The sequence below is a fragment of the Salvelinus fontinalis genome, chromosome 33 (assembly GCF_029448725.1).
Source record: "Salvelinus fontinalis isolate EN_2023a chromosome 33, ASM2944872v1, whole genome shotgun sequence".
NCBI lineage: Eukaryota > Metazoa > Chordata > Actinopteri > Salmoniformes > Salmonidae > Salvelinus > Salvelinus fontinalis.
In genome coordinates, this window is record NC_074697.1 from 18,803,227 (window position 1) to 18,825,597 (window position 22,371).

General features: G+C 41.5%; 1 protein-coding gene across 1 annotated transcript in view; it reads right to left on the reverse strand.

The window, feature by feature from the left end:
* Positions 1-12,866: 12,866 nt before the first annotated feature.
* The window catches only part of LOC129831783 (melatonin receptor type 1B-B-like), a 101,054-nt gene continuing 91,549 nt past the window's right edge, over positions 12,867-22,371 (reverse strand). Inside the window, exon 3 of the mRNA XM_055895228.1 lies at positions 12,867-21,944. Within this exon, the coding sequence (XP_055751203.1) occupies positions 21,189-21,944 (756 nt within the window). The 3' untranslated portion in view covers positions 12,867-21,188. The remainder of the gene's footprint in view (positions 21,945-22,371) is intronic.

Genomic DNA, 22,371 nt, shown 5'->3' on the forward strand with positions numbered 1-22,371 from the left:
GGTCAAAACTTTCCACCTTCTCCACTGCTGTCCTGTCGATGTGGATAGGGGGGTGCTCCCTTTGCTGTTTCCTGAAGTACACAATCATATATTTGTTTTGCTAACTTTGAGTGAGAGGTCATTTTCCTGACACCAAACTCCGAGGGCCCTCACCTCCTCCCTGTAGGCCGTCTCGTCGTTGTTGGTAATCAAGACCTACTACCACTGTAGTGTCGTCTGCAAACGTGATGATTGAGTTGGAGGCGTGCATGGCCACGCAGTCGTGGGTGAACAGGGAGAACAGGAGAGGGCTGAGAACGCACCCTTGTGGGGCCCCAGTGTTGAATATCAGTGGAGTGGAGATATTGTTTCCTACCTTCACCACCTGGGGGTGACCTGTCAGGAAGTCCAGGACCCAGTTGCACAGGGCAGGGTTGAGACCCAGGGTTTCAAGCTTAATGATGAGTTTAGAGGGTACTATGGTGTAGAATGCTGAGCTGTAGTCAATCAACAGCATTCTTACATACAGTTGAATTCGGAAGTTTACATACACTTAGGTTGGAGTCATTAAAACTAGTTTTTCAATCACTCCACAAATTTCTTGTTAACAAACTATAGTTTTGGCAAGTCGGTTAGGATATCTACTTTGTCCAACAATTGTTTACAGACAGATTATTTCATTTATAATTCACTGTATCACAATTCCAGTGGGTCAGACGTTTACATACACTAAGTTGACTGTGCCTTTAAACAGCTTGGAAAATTCCAGAAAAGCTTTAGAAGCTTCTGATAGGCTAATTGACATTATTTGAGTCAATTGGAGGTGTACCTGTGGATGTATTTCAAGGCCTACCTTCAAACTCAGTGGCTCTTTGCTTGACATCATGGGAAAATCATAAGAAATCAGCCATTTACAAATGCTTGAAGGTACCACGTTCATCTGTACAAACAATAATACGCAAGTGTAAACACCATGGAACCACACAGCCATCATAACGCTCAGGAAGAAGACGGGTTCAGTCTCCTAGAGATGAACGTAGTTTGGTGCGAAAAGTGTGAATCAATCCCAGAACAACAGCAAAGGACCTTGTGAAGATGCTGCAGGAAACAGGTACAAAAGTAGCTGTATCCACAGTAAAAAGAGTCCTATATCAACATAACCTGAAAGACCGCAGAGCAAGGAAGAAGCCACTGCTCCAAAACCGCCCCAAAAAAGCCAGACTACGGTTTGCAACTGGACAAAGATCGTACTTTTTGGAGAAATATCCTCTGGTCTGATGAAACAAAAATAGAACTGTTTGGCCATAATGACCATCGTTATGTTTGGAGGAAAAAGGTTGGAGGCTTGCAAGCCGAAGAACACCATCCCAACCATGAAGCACAGGGGGTGGCAGAGTCATGTTGTGGGTGTGCTTTGCTGCGAGAGGGACTGGTGCACTTCACAAAATAAATGACATCATGAGGTAGGAAAATTATGTGGATATATTGAAGCAACATCTCAAGACATCAGTCAGGAAGTTAAAGCTTGGTCGCAAATGAGCCTTCCAAATGGACAATGACCCCAAGCATATTTCCAAAGTTGTGGCAAAATGGCTTAAAGACAAAAAAGTCAAGGTATTTGAGTGGCCATCACAAAGCCCTGACCTCAATCCTATCGAAAATTTGCAGGCAGAACTGAAAAGGTGTGTGCGAGCAAGGATGCCTACAAACCTGACTCAGTCACACCAGCTCTGTCAGGAGGAATGGGCCAAAATTCACCCAACTTATTATGGGAAGCTTGTGGAAGGCTTCCCAAAACGTTTGACCCAAGTTTAAATTATTTAAGGCAATGCTAACAATACCAATGGAGTGTGTGTTTTACTCAGGTAGACCACGGAGAAGGAGAGCCCACAGTCTTTGGTAGCAGGCCGTGTATGTGGCACTGCATTGTCCTCAAAGCTCGCAAATAAGTTGTTTAATTTGTCTGGGAGAAAGACATCAATGTCTGCGACGGGGCTGGTTTTCTTTTTGTAATCCGTGATTGCCTGTAGACTCTGACACATACGTCTCGTGTTTGAGCCATTGTTTGATTGCCTTACCAAGGGAATAACTACACTGTTTATATTTGGCCATGTTTCCAGTCTCCTTGTCATGATTAAATGCGGTGATGTGGGCTTTTAGTTTTGCGCGATTGCTGCCATCAATCCACGGTTTCTGGTTAGGGAAGGTTTTAATAGTCACAGTGGGTACAACATCTCCTATACACTTCCTTATAAACTCGCTCACCGAGTCAGCGAATACGTCAATGTTATTGTCTGAGGCTACCCGGAACATATCCCGGTCCACGTGATCGAAGCAATCTTGAAGCGTGGAATCCGATTGGTCAGACCAGCGTTGGATAGAGCACGCAAGCTTCCTGTTTTAACTTCTTGAGAATACAGGGGGTGCTATTTCGCATTAGCATAATTGCCTCTACAGACTAAACTGCCTCTTATTCAATTATTGCTGTTACTATATGCATATAACCATATAGCATTGGATAGAAAACAAGCTATGGTTTCTAAAACCGTTCCAATTGAGTCTCTGAGTCAAACACAGGTCATTTCACAGCACTTTCCCTGAGCCTGAAAAAGATTGCAAGATGTGTATGCTCGCTTCAAAGCTCTGCCTATATATGGTCACGCCACCTATGACCCGAATGACACTTCCTACTTCTTCCTATGGGTGTTTGGAAGACGTCAGAGGAGAAATTTTTTGTTTATCTTGTACTGACGTGAAATAAGACTTATTTCTTTAGCGTGACCGACAACTTCCGGTTTCTGAGATGCGCGTTTTCAGAGGTGGCATTGTCTTTTGTTATGCTGACGTTACGGATGAAAACTAGCTCCGTGTCGAAGTTTGTTTGCTACATGTGACCATATCACCGTAATGTATGTTTTTTCAATATAGTTTAATCAGATTATTAGAATTTTTTCGGGAGTTTTGCCGTGTTCCGTTCTTTGAGTTTTTTAACTTTGGGAATTGACCGTGCCAGTCGACCAGTACCAGGCTAAATGAAGAGGGGAGGTTGCCATTGTGAATGGATTGAACGACTCATCAGGACTAAGGACACCTTGATCAACATTCTGATGAAAGACCAGCAATAGTAAGACCCAATTTACGATGTTATTTCATATATCTGTCGTGCATGTGAACTGGTCGGGCGCGTCCAGCCGGTTCTGGCTGGCCTGGTTATGCTAATTAGCGATACATTTTGTTTTCGCTATAAAACATTTAAAAAATCTGAAATATTGTTTGGATTCACCAGATGTTGGGCTTTCAATGTCTGTACGCTGTGTATTTTTTCTGAAATGTTTTAAGACAAGTAATTAGTTATATAACGTTGGTCTCTGTAATTGTTCTAGCTGCATCAGCACTATATCAGATTGCAGCTGCAATGTAGAACTGTGATTTATACCTGAAAAATGCACATTTAAAAAAAAAAAACTATGCTATACCATAAATATGTTATCAGACTGTCATCTTATAAATTTGTTTGTTGGTTTGTGGCTATCAATATCTTAGTTTAGCCGAATTGGTGATAGCACCTGATGGAGTAAGAAACTGTTGGAGTAAGAAAATGGTGTCTTTTGCTAACGTGTTTAGCTAATAGATTTACATATTTTGTCTTCCCTGTAAAACATTTAAAAAATCTGAAATGGTGGTTTTATTCACAAGATCTGTGTCTTTCATTGGGTGTCTTGGACTTGTGATTTAATGATATTTAGATGCTACTATTTAATTGTGACGCTATGCTAGCGATGCTAATCAGTGTGTGGGGGGGGGGGGGGGTGCTCCCGGATCCGGGTTAGGTACTCTGTAGAGGTTAATTTCTGTCTATAGGAAGGGAGCAACAAGATTGAGTCATGGTCAGATTTGCCAAAAGGAGGTTGGGGGAGGGCCTTGTATGCATCGCGGAAAGTTAGAGTAGTAGTGGTCGAGTTTGTTACTCGCTCGTGTACTGCAATCAATATATCAATATAGAATTTAGGTAGCCTTGTTCTCAGATTAGCTTTGTTAAAATCCCCAGCTACAATAAATGCAGCCTCAGGATATATGGTTTCCAGTTTGCATAAAGTCCAGTGTAGTTCCTTGATGGTTGTCTTGGTATCCGCTTGCGGGCGAATATACACGGCTGTGACGATAACAGAGGAGAGTTCTCTTGGCAGATAATACGGTTGGCATTTGATTGTGAGGAACTCTAGGTCAGGTGAACGAAAGGACTTGAGTTTGTGTATGTTGTTATAACTACACCATGAGTAGTTAATCATGAAACATACACCCCCGCACTTCTTTTACCAGAGAGATGTTTGTTCCTGTCGGCGCAATGCACTGAAAATCCTGTTGGCTGTACGGACTCCGACAGCATGTCCCCAGCAAGCCATGTTACAATCCCGGATATCTCTTTGGAAAGCAACTCTTGCCCTAATTTAGTCGACTCTTGACGCTAAGGGGCAGATTTATTTTTATTTTTAAATAACGTTCCCAAGGTAAACAGACTATTTCTCAGGTCCAGATCGTAGAATATGCATATTATTTACATAATAGGATAGAAAACACTCCAAAGTTTCCGAAACTGTCAAGATATTGTCTGTGAGTATAACAAAACAGATTTTGCACGCGAAAACCTGAGGAAATCTAACCCGGAAGTGATTTATTTATTTTTTAATCTGTGTTTCATTTCCCGTCTATCTTCCATTTCAAGGGGTATCAACCAAATTCCTTTTCCAATGGCTTCCTCAGGCTGTGACCAGGCTTTAGACATAGTTTCAGCTTTTTACTTTGAAAAATGAGCGAGATGGGTAGCTCTCCACAATATTTTTTGTCATATTTTTGAATCTGATACGTTTGGGAATTTTCTTCTGCCTTTCAGGACCGGAACGAGGCTGTGGTTTTCTGAACATAACGCGCAACCCAAATGGCATTTTTTTTGTTATAAAAGTAATATTTATCAAACAAAAATAACATTTATTGTGTAACTGGGAGTCTCGTGAGTGCAAACATCCGAAGATTATCAAAGGTAAGCAATTAATTGTATTGCTTTTCTGACTTTCGTGACCATGCTAATTTGGGGCTAGCTGTTCTTACTGTTTTGTCTAGTGATTGATAAACTCACAAAAGCTTGGATTGCTTTCGCTGTAAAGCATATTTTCAAAATCTGACACGATAGGTGGATTAACAACAAGCTAAGCTGTGTTTTGGTATATTTCACTTGTGATTGCATGATTAAAAATATTTTTAGTAATATTTTGCGCCCTGCAATTCAGCGGTTGTTTAGGAAAATGATCCCGCTAAAGGGATCCGTAGCGCAGAGAAGTTAACTAGGGACCGGACATTAGTGAGTAATATACTCGAAAGCGGTGGGTGGTTTGCGCGCAAACAAAGCCTCACTAGAAGACCGCTCCAGCCCACTCTCCTCCAACGGTGTTGTTTTGGGTCTGCCTCTGGAATCAGATCAAATGCCCTGGGAGGTGCAGACAAAGGATACGCTTTGGGAAAGTCATATTCCTGGTCGTAGTGCCGGTTGTGCTGGTAAGTTGATGTCGCTCTGATATACAATAGTTCTTCCCGGCTGTATGTAATTACAACCATCTCTGTAGCACTCCACCAATCAGACCTTTATTGTAGAGTAGCCAGTCGGAAGCCACTCCACAGTAAAATGCATATCACAGCCCTCTTGGAGTTTGCCAAAAGGCACCTGAAGGACTTTCAGACCATGAGAAACAAGATTCTCTGGTCTGATGAAACCAAGATTGAACTCTTTGGCCTGAATGCTAAGGGTCACGTCTGGAGGAAAACTGACACCATCCCCACAAGCATGCTGGTGGCAGCATCATCCTGTGGATATGTTTTTCAGTGGCAGGGACTGGGAGACTAGTCAGGATCGAGGGAAAGATGAACAGAGGAAAGTACAGAGAGATTCTTGATGAAAACCTGCTCCAGAGCGGGTCGAAGGTTCACCTTACAACAGGACAACAACCCTAAGCATACAGCCAACACAAAGCAGGAGTGGCTTCGTGATAAGTCTCTGAATGTCCTTGAGTGGCCCAGCCGGAGCCCAGACTTGAACCCAATCAAACATATCTGGAGAAACCTGAAAATAGCTGTGCAGCAACACTCCCCATCCAATCTGACAGAGCTTGAGAGGATCTGCAGAGAAGAATGGGAGAAACTCCCCAAATACAGGTGTGTAAAGCTTGTAGCGTCATACCCAAGAAGACTTGAGGGTGTAATCACTGCCAAAGGTGCTTCAACAAAGTACTGAGTAAAGGGTCTGAATACTTATGTGAATGTGATGATTCTATTTGTTTTTTAATTCATTTGCAAACATTTTTAAATAGCTGTTTATGCTTTGTCATTATGGGGTATTGTGTGTAGATTGATGAGGGAAACAAACATTTAATACAATTTAGAATACGGCTGTAACTTAACAAAATGCGCAAAAAATCCAAATGCACTGTAACCTCACCCACTTTGCACACAAAACACAGTCCCCACACCACCAAAGGAATATCAACAGACGACCATCTTATTACCCTGAGACAAGGCCGAGTATAGCCCACAAATATATTCCCCAGCGCATGAGCCCGAGGACAGGAAAGAAGATCTCGTCAGTGACACAACCCAATCATGTTGAGTATAGCATGATGCACTCCTCCTAGGGATGGCATGGAAGGGCACTAGTAAGCCAGTGACTCGGCCCCGTAATAAGGTCAGAGGCAGAGAATCCCAGTGGAGAGAGGTGAGCCAGCCAGGCAGAGACAGCAAGGGCGGTTTGTTGCTCCAGTTCCTTGGCGTTCACATTCGCACTCCTGGGCCATACTGCAATCAATCATAGGACCTGCTGAAAAGATGAGTCTCCAGTAAAGAATTAAAGGTTGAGTTCGAGTCAGCGTATCTCAAATAGATCTATTCCATCAAAAACTAACTATTCCATAAAAAATGTAGCTCTGTAGGAGAAAGCCCTGCCTCCAGCTGTTTGCTTAGGAACAATAAGGAGGCCTGCGTCTTTTGATCGTAGCGTATGTGTTGGTATGTACGGCAGGATCAACTTGGAGTGATAAGTAGGAGCAAGTCAATGTAAAACTATGTAGGTTAGCAGTAAACCCTTGGAGTAATATCATTGAATTGTTTGTTAGTCAAGATTCTAGCAGACGTATTTAGCACTAGCTGAAGTCAATTTAGTGCCTAATCCGAGTAGCCAGAGAGTCGAACAGTGCAGAAGTCTAATCTTGAAGTGACAAAAGTATTTTTGGACAAAAAAAACATTTCAGATTTGGGCATTGTTACAAAGATGGAAAAAGGCTGCTGTTGGAATATTTTTGATATGTTTGTTAAAAGAGAGATCAGGGTCCGGCGTTACGCAGAGGTCCTTCACAGCTTTATTGGAGACGACTGTACATTCATCGAGATTCATTGTCAGATCCGACAGCAGCCTGTGTAACCCACTACCATCTAGAAGGCGGAGACAGTAGAGCTGCATCAAAGCTGGGACAGGGAGACTGATAAACAACTTCTATCACCGGGCCATCAGACTGTTAAACAGCCACCACTAGACAGCCTCCGCCCAGTACCCTACCCTCTGCCCAGTACCTTACTCTGCCCCTCAGTCATTGTCACCAGCTGGCTACCAACAGGTACTGTAGGTACTCAACCCTGCACCTTAGGGACTGCTGCCCTATGTACATAGTCATTGAACACGGGACACTTTAATAATGTTTACATACTATTTATATATCTACTGCTGTACACATTTTTGTAAATAATTTTAAATATTTTGGATTATTGTGTGGTTGTTGACATTTACTGCATTGATTGATAGGAACTAGGAACAGAAGCATTTCGCTGCACCCGCCATAACACCTGCTAAACTGTGTACACGACCAATACAATTTTATATAATTTCATACTTCAGTGGCTTACTCTATGCCATCCTACATTCCTTGCTTCCACCTTTTCCCCTAACTACCTCACCACCCACCCTTCCATGGTCCATGCCAGGTGTAATTTAACTGTCAGAGAAATGTAATCCTGCTATTGTTAAGTCTGTTCCTGTTCTGATGCGTCAGGACATAAATCTCAGGCTGCTGTAATGCGGGCAGGCCCACATCTCTCCTCATCATTCAGAGACACACACACAGACAGGGTTGTGTAGGTTACTTTCTAAATGTAATCCGTTACAGTTACTAGTTACCTGTCCAAAATTGTAATCAGTAATGTAACTTTTGCATTACCCAAACTCAGTAACGTAATCTGATTACATTCCATTACTTTTAGATTACTTTCCCCTTAAGAGGCATTAGAAGAAGACAAAAATGTATGTTACCAATTGAATGACATCGATTGCAGGATAAATCAATGTTAAAGTTTACATAGCTGCCCATATATGAACTTGAAATTTTACTTTATGGGTTGGTTATGTAGGCCTCTACTAACCCATCACTTTCTACTACATATAATGATACTGTTAATTTATATCTTTACATTAAAAACCGAAGTCTATCAGAATTCCAGTCATTCCAATAAATGTTATACCCCTGGATCTTCAAGAATAGTACTTAGAAATAAGTAAGGGCAGATTAGCCAAATTGTTTTACCTGAGCATAACCCCAAAACTAAGGACTTATTAGCCAGCCCTACTCTGTTGTTTATGATTTTGTTGTCATGGAGGACTGATTGGGCTCATTGATTCAAGTTGAAAAAAAAATTCAGCGCTCATGGAATGGCATGCTTTAACCACTACTGAAAAGTGCTATTTAAATGTGAAAAATGAATGTCATATGCTGCATTTGCTATAGGCCTATTGTTTACCTTTTTATTGGTGAAACTTTGATATCTTGATAATATACAGCTGTTTAAAGGGCAAATGCACAGATGAAACAACAACAAAATGGCCGCCCCGCCTCTGTTTTGGTAAAAAGCTGAGGGATGGGCCTGGAGAAAGGTAACCACTCAGATTAATAGACAGAGCTATAGATGCAAGGACTGACCATCCATGATATCAAAATGATTGTTTTAACATAAGGTTATGAGGCTATACAGTGTTTGTTTACATTTACAATGTTTACAAATGTTACGTTCCCCAGTTTCTGTGTTGTATTTGAGTGTGTGTGTTTCAGGAGATAGATTCCTGAAAACTCCCCGAGCAGCTGATTGGTCGACCCCAGGCTAATTGATGATTGGAGAGCTGACCCCGCCCCCTCGTCAAGAAGCAGCTGACTCTAATCACCATTGCCACCTGAAGATATAAAAGCCAGTGTTCTGTTCAGAAATGGTTAGAGGTTAGGGGAGATGGAATGTTTTGGAGATATCATTAGAGGGAGATATCATTAGAGGGAGATATCATTAGAGGGAGATATCATTAGAGGGAGATATCATTAGAGGGAGATATCATTAGAGGGAGATATCATTAGAGGGAGATATCATTAGAGGGAGATATCATTAGAGGGAGATATCATTAGAGGGAGATATCATTAGAGGGAGATATCATTAGAGGGAGATATCATTAGAGGGAGATATCATTAGAGGGAGATATCATTAGAGGGAGATATCATTAGAGGGAGATATCATTAGAGGGAGATATCATTAGAGGGAGATATCATTAGAGGGAGATATCATTAGAGGGAGATATCATTAGAGGGAGATATCATTAGAGGGAGATATCATTAGAGGGAGATATCATTAGAGGGAGATATCATTAGAGGGAGATATCATTAGAGGGAGATGGAATGTTTTGGAGAAATCATTAGAGGGAGATGGAATGTTTTGGAGAAATCATTAGAAAGAGTTCTGTGTTTGTTGCTTTGTCAAAGCTTCTTTAGTGGCCTGAGTTAGTTTACTCAGTTTTGTTGTAAAGTGTTTGTGAAATTGTTAATTATTCTGTTTCATTTGTTCCCAGGGGGGAAGGGGAAGGCACTTAGGGAGTGCTTAGGCAAAAGGCCCGAGGGCATACATATACCCGTAGTATATTCACTGTCTTGGCACACTAGGTAAGACCTGGGCGGACCACCCCCTGTATTTTGGTTAGGGAACCAGGTGGTGCTAAGATAGGTAAGTAGTGGGTAGGCAGGTTAGATAGGAGAGGGGGAAGCTTTGATATTTACTTTCTTTGCTTTGGTTCCGTCCAGCCCCTTTTCCCCATATTACCGTTTAAGGAAATAAGTCCTAGTAAACGGTAAATTCTGACTTTAGTCATCCTTACTCGCACCTACAGTCCATACCTCTTTCGCTTCACGAGGAGTTGAGTTGTAGCAGGGTGTTGCGTTCCCTTTTCTTAGAGGCGTGCGTAACACAAACATTGGAGAAAAACACGTTTATATTTTGGGTTTTCTTGGAGTATGACAGTTGAACATTTATAAATTGTTGGGGCATTTATGTTATATTCTTCAAGAATCAATGGATATATAATTTTTATCAGCATGAATTAGATTGAGCAATAAAAGTCCTATTTTTATTCCATAGGCTTGGGTCCGCACTATGCAGCTGTAAAAACAATGCTTGATAGGCAGCCTAAACTTCTTGAATTCAACCATTTGTCACACCCTGATCTGTTTCAACTGTCCTTGTTATTGTCTCCAACCGCTCCAGGTGTCGCTTGTTTTCCCCAGTGTATTTATCCCTGTGTTTCCTGTCTCTCTGTGCCAGTTTGTCTTGTATGTCCAAGCCTACCAGTGGTTTATCCAGTTTTCCTGCTTTGACTTTTCTCCTTTTTCTAGTCCTCCCAGTTTTGACCCTTGCCTGTTCTGGACTCTGTACCTGCCGGCCTGACTATTCTGCCTGCCCTGACCTCGAGCCTGCCTGCCAGTCTGTACCTCCTGGACTCTGATCTGGTTATGACCTTTTGCCTGTCCACGACCATTCTCTTGCCTACTCCTTTTGGATTCATTAAACATCTTAAACTCCAACCATCTGCCTCCTGTGTCTGCATTTGGGTCTCGCCTTGTGTCATGATAGCATTATTGGGGTCAAATACACGTTTAGATTTGTGAACAGCCATCCACAACAAACACAATCTGTAAGGCGCAAATAGCTAAATGAGAGAGCAGCAGTGTGATTCACATCAATGCTTTACACTATGTAGATATAAATAATAAGTGATATCCGTATAGTCGTAGACTACACCACTGCTGTCATCCTTACATCCATGCGTTTTTTCAAGTTGGATAATCTTTGGATGCCGACAGCAGTCACACAATTGGGGTGGCAGGTAGCCTAGTGGTTAGAAGCCAGCAACCTAGTGGTTGGGCCAGCAACAGAAAGGTCGAATCTGTCGTTCTGCTCCTGAACAAGGCAGTTAACTCACTGTTCCTAGGCTGTCATTGTAAATAAGAATTTGTTCTTAACTGTCTTGCCTAGTTAAATAAAATTGGTAGACATAGCTTGGACTCTAGCCTATTCCTGCTCTTCTCCCGCGATCCATCAAACACATTTGGTGTGTCATCATAGTGGTCTCTGACTTGTGGTCAGACTCGCTCAGGTGGAACAAACTTAAATTTGCACCTTTTTTCAATGCTGATTTGAATGTCATTGAGAAAACAGAAGTGTCAAAGATTTTTTTCTGCAAACGTCCTTTCTGAATGTAAAAGTAATCCTCGGAGTAATCATCTTGTTTTTCAAAAGTATCTGTAATCTGATTACAATAATTTTGCTGGTAACATAACGGTTTACAGTTACCGTTTTTTGTAATACCTTTCATGTAACGGATTACATGTAATTCATTACTCCCCAACCTTGCACACACGCCCAGGTAGGGAGAGGGTAGGAGGGGGGCTGAGCGACGACACCCCTCTGACAAGCGTTTTTACTGTTCATGACATTGTCATTTGCCTTTCAGCGATGGTAATCTGCCTGCCTCTCGCTGAGAGATCAATTAAACACCTCTGTTTTACACCACCTTCTGTGAAAAGTGTGTGTGTGGGTGTGTGTGCGTGCGTGCGTGTAGGTATGTGCGTGGGTGTGTGGGTGTGCATGAGTGCGTGCGTGTGGAGTAACTAAGAGGGAAGAGACATCGCCTGGAGATTCTTAGCATGTGTGTTAACATGATGATGTCGTATGTGAACAAACCAAATAAAGGTGACAAGTGTGCGCCTCCGAACACACCCTAAAGTGTCCATACTTTCTGGGCCAGTGCTGCAGTACTGTCTGTCAGAATTTGTGTGGTCTCCGCCTACTGTGAGATGCTCCAGGAGAAAGTGCAAAGCTGACCTGGTTATGGCAGAAGGAACAGGTTTCTCACGCACGCACGCACGCACGCACGCACGCACGCACGCACACACACACACACACACACACACACACACACACACACACACACACACACGACCACAGGAAGAGTAGCTGCTGCTTCTGCAAAAGCTAATGGGGATGCAAAGAAACAAACAAATATACAAGCATAGAGATGATGGGTGCTCTGGAACTTCAGAAATGTTTGGGCCGACAGAGGCAATTTGTATGCATTATTCTCCCATCCACCACTAAGCAGTGCTCACAGAGGGCGGCCTCAAGTACTGAGCACATACAGAAGTATGGGGCAAGCAGTGAAGTGAACGAAGAAGGAATAGCTAAGAGCAGACAGGAAATAATGAGAGAACGAGAGGGAGAATGCGAGAGAAATGGAGGAAGAGAGATCAAACAGAAAGAGGGAGAGATGACGGTGGGTGAGAGAGAACAAAAGAGGAAGAGGAAGAGAGACTTCTCTCCAGCAGCTGTCGTTTTCACATCACTCACTGCACAGAAAAACATGTGTGTTTTACAAATCCAGCAATATCAAAAAGTGCATCTGCCTCTTCTAAATGAATTGTCTTAGCCATCTCAGTTCTGATTTACAGTATCACCAATGTGTCTGAAAAGCAGTAATTAACTGAGAAAAGTTATTAAAAATAAAGGCTTTTATTAACATCTAAACTTTTACATCGACAACCCTTCAAAATCATGTTTTTCATTGATTTTATATGTAAAACATTGCAATAAATCCAATGTGTTTCGCTTAATTACAAAAGCACAAATCTTGTAGCTTGACCACTCCACTCCTTCTCCGTTTTCATCCACATGCATACATGCCTAATAAGAAGCATCTTCCTCTCACCAACATGATCATCATGATATTCATCATCATATCATCTTTGTCAACATCATCGATATCTTCAGCGGTAGTTTTCACAAGGTCTTCAGAAATCAAGCTAGGACTCTGTTGAATCTGTATCGCTGAAGTGTTTTTTTAATGTCTTTATTATTTTCCCCTAACCACCCCTCTCCTAATTGGAGTAAACTAATGGACAACAACACTTATGCTTCTACTTCCAGTTTATACACACTATATACATTTTACAGACACAGTATATTTTACAATAGTTATCTTTTGTTTGTTTTTAGTCCCATCCTTCAGCTACCCTCAACCCCTCCCATCGATCTCTGAAAACCATCCAGTATTGATTTCTAGATTTTTCCATTGTGCTGTTTCACAAAGGTTTTGAGCCTATATACATTTACGGACACAGTATATTTTACATGAGTTATCTTGTTATATTAAGTCCCACACTTCAGCTCCACTCAACCCCTTCCATCTATCTCTGAACACCACATTTTTCCACTGTGCCGTGATGTTCCACAAAAGTTCTGAACCTTTCTATTCCCATAGTTTCTACAGATTGTAAATTAAAGATAAAAAATGTTGCTAAGAGTATTATTATATTATTGATCGATTGATGATGCTTTTTCAAATCACCCAGCAGTGCTATTTGCAGAGTTAGCTCCAGGAAAATGTTGCAATTCTTCAGCCATTCCTGAACCTGCGACCAAAAACAAGCTACATATGGACAGTACCAAAACTAATGATCTAATGTTTCTGTCTCTTCACAGCAGAATCTGCAGAGCTGGGATGGTTGTGTCGCTCACATATAAAACATTCTATTAGTTGCAAGAATTTTGTATAATCATTTTAATTGAAAAACTGTATGTTTTGAATCCAGCGTCGTTTTATGTATCAGTTCATAAATCAGATTGCATGATATAAATGTAAAAGTGATTTACGATTGAGCCGACATATGCAGTGAATACCGTGAATGCTAACGCGCGAACATTACCTTTAAATTTCAATCACACTGCAACGCTGAACTTCTGCGATACGGATTGAATAGAGCTCCTAGTCTCTTCAAAACTAAAGCAAAGCAAAAATAAAAAACAAACACGCAACCCAAAAAATATACAAAGCATCAAAGTTTATCATGCACATTCTGCATCATCATGGAACACAGTATCACAACATTGGTATTCAGCGTCATTATGGCCTGAATTAATTTAACTGATTTGTACTAAGATTAACTTCTTCATAAAAACAGTATTGTCATTATTCACATAGATAAAGTATTGAGCAGGGGCGCAACTTTGATTTTATACATGGGGAGGACAACTTGGCAGGGGGTCTGGGGGTCCTCCCATTTTTAGGGGCATCTAAGCTTATTTCATGCATTTCTACACAATCTAATATGACCCCTCTTGTTGCCGTCTCTATTTAGAACAACAAAAAGTAAGCAAAAAGGCCCACAGTCATCAAGCTAGGTAAGAGATCATTATTAAATATGTTTATGTTATTGACAAGACTGAACTAGATCAATGATAATTCAATAATAAATATTGTGGTGCACCTTTAACCAATAGCCTAACAACTCTTACAAATAATGTACAAAGACTTTTGATTGTCTTTATTAAGACATCCTCTGTATCAAATTTCCGCCGGACCGCCCAGGCAGCCCGAGCCGCCTGCAAACCCGACCCCTACCAGTCTAGTCAATAACTCAACTATCTGCCCATCTTTTTTGTTCTTGTTTTTATGTCTCAAGGGAAAGGTTTGGAAAACATAAGTTAAATAAAAACCCACATACACCTACATATTAACACACAGAAACAGTACACCCTCCATATAATACATATCATAGGGCTAATAGTAGTGTAGAGCTCTTTTTACCTGCACACAATATAGCTGGGTCAACCCTCCCTGCTCGTAGGGGTCCATGGCCCTGCAGCCCCCCAACCCAACACACCCCACTCAGGATCTTAGTGAAACATTCATTATTGGATTCGGGTGTGTTAGGTCAAGGCCAGAGTGACAACCAACAGTACAGCAGACCCCAAGGGCCAAGACTGAGCAGCCCAGAAGCTAGGGATTGCCTAAATAAATATCTCCCCTGATTTGGGCATGTTTTCAATACAGACTGCTTTTGTCGTACAGTATTCCATATAAGGCATCCAGACTTTATGAAAGTTGCACAGTATACCCTTAATCTGGTAAAACATCTAATCTAGTGTTGTATAACATTCATTCCATCCATTGTGGGAGGATAACCAACCTTCTAATTAATGACAATGCATTTCTTAGCCGCTATAAATGTTCTTCGGACAACAATCTCCAGTATCAACATTTCCAAACAGGGAGAAGGGAGAATCTGTAGAAATGCTGAGCTGAAATAACATACTCTTTTCCAGAATTCAGCCAGCCTTGACAAGAACATAACATATGCAAATATGTCCCTTTTTGTGCTTTACACCTTGAGCAGAATAATTATATTTCTGAGTGCGTGATATTCAGTTTCCTTGGCATATAGAACGTTCTATGGATGGTCTTAAAGTGCAGTCCTTTATGTCTCAGATTTAAAGAACAGGACTGGGAACTCAACATATCTGCATGCATTCATCATCATCAGTAGTGTCTCTTAGGTCTTCACATTTCTGTTTGACATGTTTTGTGTTATCGGGAAAAGCCTCTATCAACCGGTGATACAGTTTGGAAATCAACAATCTTTGAAGCTTCTTGTTTTTCCAGTCATTGCTGCACAGAGATAATAAAGTGTTGTGTCTGCAAAAGTTTACCTCTGCGTCATCGCTGACTGGCCTTCCCTGGGTGTCTGGCCCTGATGAGACCCATGACACCATCTCATCCTGCTCAGATGAGGCATGACAAGGAATTACCTTGATGTAGATTTATACATATTAACCAAGAAGAGAATCAACGGTTCAATAATTGAAATGACCATTATTCCCAGATCCCAGACTGTAACCTACCTATCAACTCAAGATGGATCTTTGTATCATTCACTGATTGTTATAATATACTGCAAAATTCACCTGAGCGCCGTAGACTGGTCTGCCATCTGATCCTGCTAAGACATGATATGCATAGTGTTGTCTACTGACAGTGCATCATGACAGTGAAGCCTGTAGAGCTGTTTAGTACGTGTCAGTGTGAAAAGTAGGGAATTAACTAGGGAAACTGACAGATCAATAACGTTACATTGTTATACTGACTAATAAAAACTTTACATTGCGCTGAAAAACATCAGAATATAGCTCTTCAGTAGGGCTGACCCCATTTAGTCAACTGGTTGGTTGTTTGGTTGATAGGCTGTTGGTCGACAGAGATTTCTTAAATCTAGCAGTCACAATAAAAAATGTTCATGGTGCACAAGACTACGTTCTGATTCGCGCCTGTCTCAGTGGACTAATCCATTGCGGCGGCCATGGGCACAGTCCATCACTAAGGCATGTGATACTGAAATTGTGTATGGTTATATTATGTAAACATAATGGGGCAACACTAATAAATTTAATATTATCTCATAACAACGCATTGGATACGGTCGCAGTCTGCGGGTCTGAAACATAATCTTCAGTGCGCCTTAGAATTGGCGCCTTTCCCTATGTTGCTATGTGCATATTAGCAAAGTTAACAAGCATATTGAGAATGAGAACAATGTGACGGAGGCAGCAGCAGCAGAGATGAGGAAACAGCCCTTGCCTTAGCCTAATTGTCTAAGGAAATTGAGGAGAGGGGAAACCAACTTAATTCGGTCTATAATCAAAAGCCTAACTGTTAAATGTGCCTGGCTTTACATATCATCCTTTTATAGCTACAGAAATAAGACAGACCTTGCTTCTGTTGCCTGTTTGAGTTCTGTTTATTAGCCTCCTAATTCCGTGAGCACCGAGCCTCATGCAACGGTAAAATGTTGGATGAAGCAATTTCACATTCAGATTTTTTAAATCTTTGCTATACTGTAATAAAGGCTTTAGATTTTTATGTTCATTGGAACAGACTGCTATTACTTATAATTTATTTAGTGTTGTTTACACCGTTCCAAAGAGGCAGACATTTTTTATTGTAATCTAACTGCACCTGTTTGTCACACATATTATGCAGCACAGCTCTCGCTCCTATGCCATCCTTTTTCTTGATCTCCTTCATATTGTTAATATTACAATTATTATTATGATCCTCATTACCATAATACGTCATGTCGTTATCATTAGTAGGCTTGGTATAGTATCCTTGAATAACCACCATGGAGCTGTAGGGCTGAGAGAGCAACCTGTTTAGTCTTAATTCTGTAACTGACTTAGGCCTATATTTCAATATATAGGCTACTGTATCAATCAATCGTTCATTCCTTCATGCCATCACACAGTATATGAGACATTCATGCTTTGAAATGCAATCAAGCGTTTTAGTTATTAAATTCAATAACAAAGGAAGCTTTCAATAATTAGCCTGAACAATAAATAAACCGCAATTCACGAATGCATGCAAATGGTTTGAGACTGCTGTAATAAAGGCTATATATACTTTTTTTTTTCTTTGTTAGAACAGACTAGTACACTTAATCACTGTTTACACTGTTCCAAGTTGTCAGGAAAAAGTGTTATATTCGAATCTAACAGCAACAGTTTGGCACACATAATACTACACCCTCTTTTACTTTTATCTCCAGTAGTTTCCACAACTAAGTCAAATATCTTAAACAGGTCAGATTTCTCCTTTCCTTCCTAAGCAACTAGTAAACATTCACACGTTTCCAGTTTCTTTTTCACGTCCTCCACATCCATTTTGCTGTCACGTGTTACTGTGTTTGGCGTTTGTTATAACCAATATATAACCCTATTGGTCAGATGCATTCGATGCGTACACGTTTCACATAAATAGAACATGGGTTGAGGGAATAGAGAATGTTTTTCCTAAACAAATTAGGGACTTTGGTAACAGATCTTTCCAGTCAGAAACAAGTAAGAAACTAAATGGATGAAATTATGTTTCAGCTTCAGCATGGACAGTGCAATAAACACTTGCTGTGCTTTGGTGCCTTTTCGCTGCAGTAGGGAGAAGAGCAAGACAACGTGCACCAGTCACACAGACACTCGCTGTCATCTTTTTAAACAGTGTGACCATCAAGCTCTTTCTTGAGTCAGATGTGTGTCTTAATTATTTAATCAAACAGTCTGCTTAAAGATTCAGACAAGCTCAGTGCATACGTAATTGGTTTTATTCAAACATAGGGTGTGTGTCTATATATGTAAAAATAAGTTTGAACATTTTGACCAATCGATTGGCGAAAGAACAGGATGACAGGATTTTTTGGGGTCATGGACAGCCCTAGTCTTCAGTCGTTTGGCCGCTGGTTTCATCGTTTGATTCAGGTATGGTGTGAATGATTGTGAGCTAGCTAGCTAGCTGATGTTAGCCACCTTTTGGCTAGCTCTAGCTCTAGCTAATGGTACAATGGTACATTATCAAATGTACTTCTGTTGAAACGGGGAAAAAACAAAGGCTACAAAACATTTCCATACACACAACAGCTGTTAGAAACTGCTACCTGACAGATAGCTAACTAGAGCTGAACTGGCTGTGGTAGTTACCAGCTAGCTAACTAGCTGCTAGTGGTTCATTCACTTCAGTCGAGATAGGATGAAACATTAGCTAAAGTAACATGTCAGTTACACTACTAGCTCAGCACTGGGAGTAAATACTTGTTTTCTGTCAAACAGCAGTTACCTTGCCAGCTAGATCAGTCAACTAAAGAGTAGCCAGTTTTTGCTCTGTTTGCTTTTACAACTCTGAGAAAAAACACAACACAGACAGCAGCTGCCTCTGTTCACACAGCCTGTCCGCACACTCTGTGGTGTCTGTGCGGTCCTAAATCCAGCTGAGTGAAAACCAGAAAACTGCTTAACCGACAACTCTGAGGCATCCGCATGTTCCTAAAGCAAACCTGTGCAGCATTTATTATCACAGTGGAATGATAAAACTGGGGGGGACAAAAATGCAATTTCAGAATTTAGGAGGTCATGTCCCCCCCGTCCCCAGTGAAAGTTGCGCCCCTGGTATTGAGTAAGTTGGTTTTCTGTAGTGTTTTAAGGTAATGACATGAAGTGTAAAATGCATAGAATAAGTCTTCATGCATTACTAAGAGTTCAGTTTAAACCTGTAAACAGCATAAGTACAATGTCATCCGAGTTAAAACAGTTTCGTTGTGCTTATAATGTACCAGCAAGGGTTTTTCAGGACACTCTGCCGTGGGGTATCATAGCGCCCCATTCCTGTGTCAACAGATATTACAAAATCTGCTGATGTATCTAATGTAGTTGACTACTCAGTCTTATATCCTTGTGTAACTCTAAGCCTAATGCTATATGCTGACTGTAACCCTAATGAGTTAACCCATACTAACTGGGTTAAATCGTAAAGGGGTTGTTTTTGGCAAATCTCCTGTTTGAGATAATGAGCATAAAATCAGGCACCTTTTGACAATCCAATTGCCTAGTTAGTAGTAGGACCTTGTGAGCTCCTAACGTTGGCATGATCCATCACTTATTTGTTATTTACAACCAAAAGGATTTTTACAAATTGTGATCTACGCTAATGTACGCTGGTCATAATGATTGTCATAATGATAACAATATATAGATATAGAAAATGTAAAAAAAAGTGTGATAAATAACTTTCTTACAGAGGAAACTGTGAAGGTAATGCGTGTCTTTAAATACACTGTCCTATATAAAAATGCAATGGATGTAATGGTGTAAAAAAAATGTAATTATAATTTTGGTGCTTCCACTTTAAAATGCATATTGTTACAGCAGCAGAGAACAGGCAGACAGCCTGAGGTGTACATAAGAGTATGATACATAATAAGTTAGAACATACATTATATGTACAAAAGTATGTGGACACCCCTTCAAATCAGTGGATTCGGCTATTTCAGCCACACCCGTTGCTGACAGTCGAATAAAATCGAACACACAGCAATGCGAATCTCCATAGACAAACATTGGCAGTAGAATGGCTTTACTGAAGAGCTAAGTGACTTTAAACGTGGCACCGTCATAGGATGACAAACTTTCCAACAAGTCAAATTTCTGCCCTGCTTGAGCTTCCCCAGTCAACTGTTAGTGCGGTTTTAGTGAAAACATCTAGGAGCAACAATGGCTCAGCCGCAAAGTGATAGGCAAGCTCACAGAATGGGACTACCGAGTGCTGAAGCGCGTAGTGTGGAAAAATCGCCTGTCCTCGGTTGCAACACTCACTACCCAGTTCCAAACTGCCTCTGGAAGCAACGCCAGCACTAGAACTGTTCCTCCATGGCCAAGCAGCCGCACACAAGCATAAGATTACCATCCGTAATGCCAAGCCCCGGCTGGAGTGGTGTAAAGCTCGCCGACATTGGAGCAGTGGAAACGTGTTCTCTGGAGTGATGAATTACTCTTCACCATCTGGCAGTCCAACGGAGGAGTCTGGGTTTGGTAGATGTCAGGAGAACACTACCTGCTCCAATGCATAGTGCCAACTGTAAACTTTGGTGGAGGAACAATAATGATCTGGGACTGTTTTTCACTTCAACCCCATCAAATATTTTTAGGATGAATTGGAACGCCGACTGTGAACCAGGCCTAATCGCCCAACATCAGTGCCCAACCTCACTAATGCTCTTGTTGTTGAATGGAAGCAAGTCACCGCAGCAATGTTCCAACATCTAGTGGAAAGCTTTCCCATCAGAGTGGAGGCTGTTATAGCAGCAAAGGTGAGACCAACTCTCTATTAATGCTCATGATTTTGGAATGAGATGTTTGATGAGCAGGTGTCCACATACTTTTGGTCATGTAGTGTATACTGTATGCTTCATGAATGGCACTCTTTGAATTGTGAATAACAGAGTCAGTTATCATTAGTCAACACCTCCTCTCTCTTTCTCTCTTTTCTTGTGTATGTCTCGCTCTCTCTCTTTAATCCGCACCATTCCGAGAGTTCATTGAGGCTTTGGTAACAGCACAACTGTGCAGTCAGTGAGATATAATAGAGAAATGGCACTCCACGACTGACAAAATAAACAGAACACATGGGAAAGGAGTGGAGAACCTTGGCGTCAACGTCACAAAGCCTCTCCTTTGATGTGATCGTTGTTGTTGAGTCCCAGTCTGGGCGAGTGCTTGCTCCTCATACCCTCTGTACCCCCCTGTGACGCCTCCTGGAAGAACAGACCAGGCATCCACATGGCCATTATAATCCGTTTGTATTCCTTACGGAAGTTCTGGTTGAGCAGGCCGTAGATGATGGCGTTAAGGCAACTGTTGAAGTACGCCATGAAGTAGCTGACCACGAACAGCCACTCGGGGATCCGTGGCGCCACCGTCTCCGGGTCGATGGCCACGGCCAGCCCAATGAAGTTGAGCGGCGCCCAGCAGATGGCGAAGAGCACGAACACCACAAACATGGTGATGAAGTTGCGCATGTCGCTGGGTTTGAGGCGGGGCTTCACCTCTGACTTCACCTTCCTCCTCACCTGGATGACCAGGATCCAGATCCTCAGGTAGCAGAAGGTAACCACGGCGATGGGCACGAAGAAATGAATCACCACCACAGTGATGGTGTACGATGTACTGACGGCCTGAGCAAAGGTACACGAATATACCCTGGGGTCGTACTGGAGTGACCCTACAAAAAAGTTTGGTATGATGGCCAGGATGGTGAGGAGCCAGATGAGCCCCACCAGTAGGAGGGTGTTGCGATAGCTGTAGAGCTTATCATAAGCAAAGCTGTGACAGATGTAGCAGTAGCGGTTGATGGCGATGCCGGTGATGTTGAAGATGGAGCCGATGACGCTCAGGCCCATCAGGAAACCACTGACCTAGAGAGAGAGAGAGGGAGAGGGGGGGGGGGGGGCAGAAGCACTGTTTATACCTGGTCCTGACACACATTTTTAGTGTAGATTATTAAAAGACCCATTGTGATCTGATTATGATCAGATCTTATAAGTGTAAATAGATAAGATCAGGTCAAGATCAGAATAAAGGATGCATGTTAAAGGCAGGTATAATCAGGGCTAGAGAGATAAGAGGCGAGCATAGATACATTGAGAAAGAAAAAAAGAAAGACAGAATAAAACAAAGAAAGCAGACAGAAGCCTTGTCCTGATCTTGTCCAAATAAGATTGTCATCCTTATACACACACAAACATACATTTAACTCACACATTATATATGCAATATGTACTTGACTACCTCCAGAGACGGTCAGGAAGATCAGATCACAGTCATATCATAATCTGAGTTTTA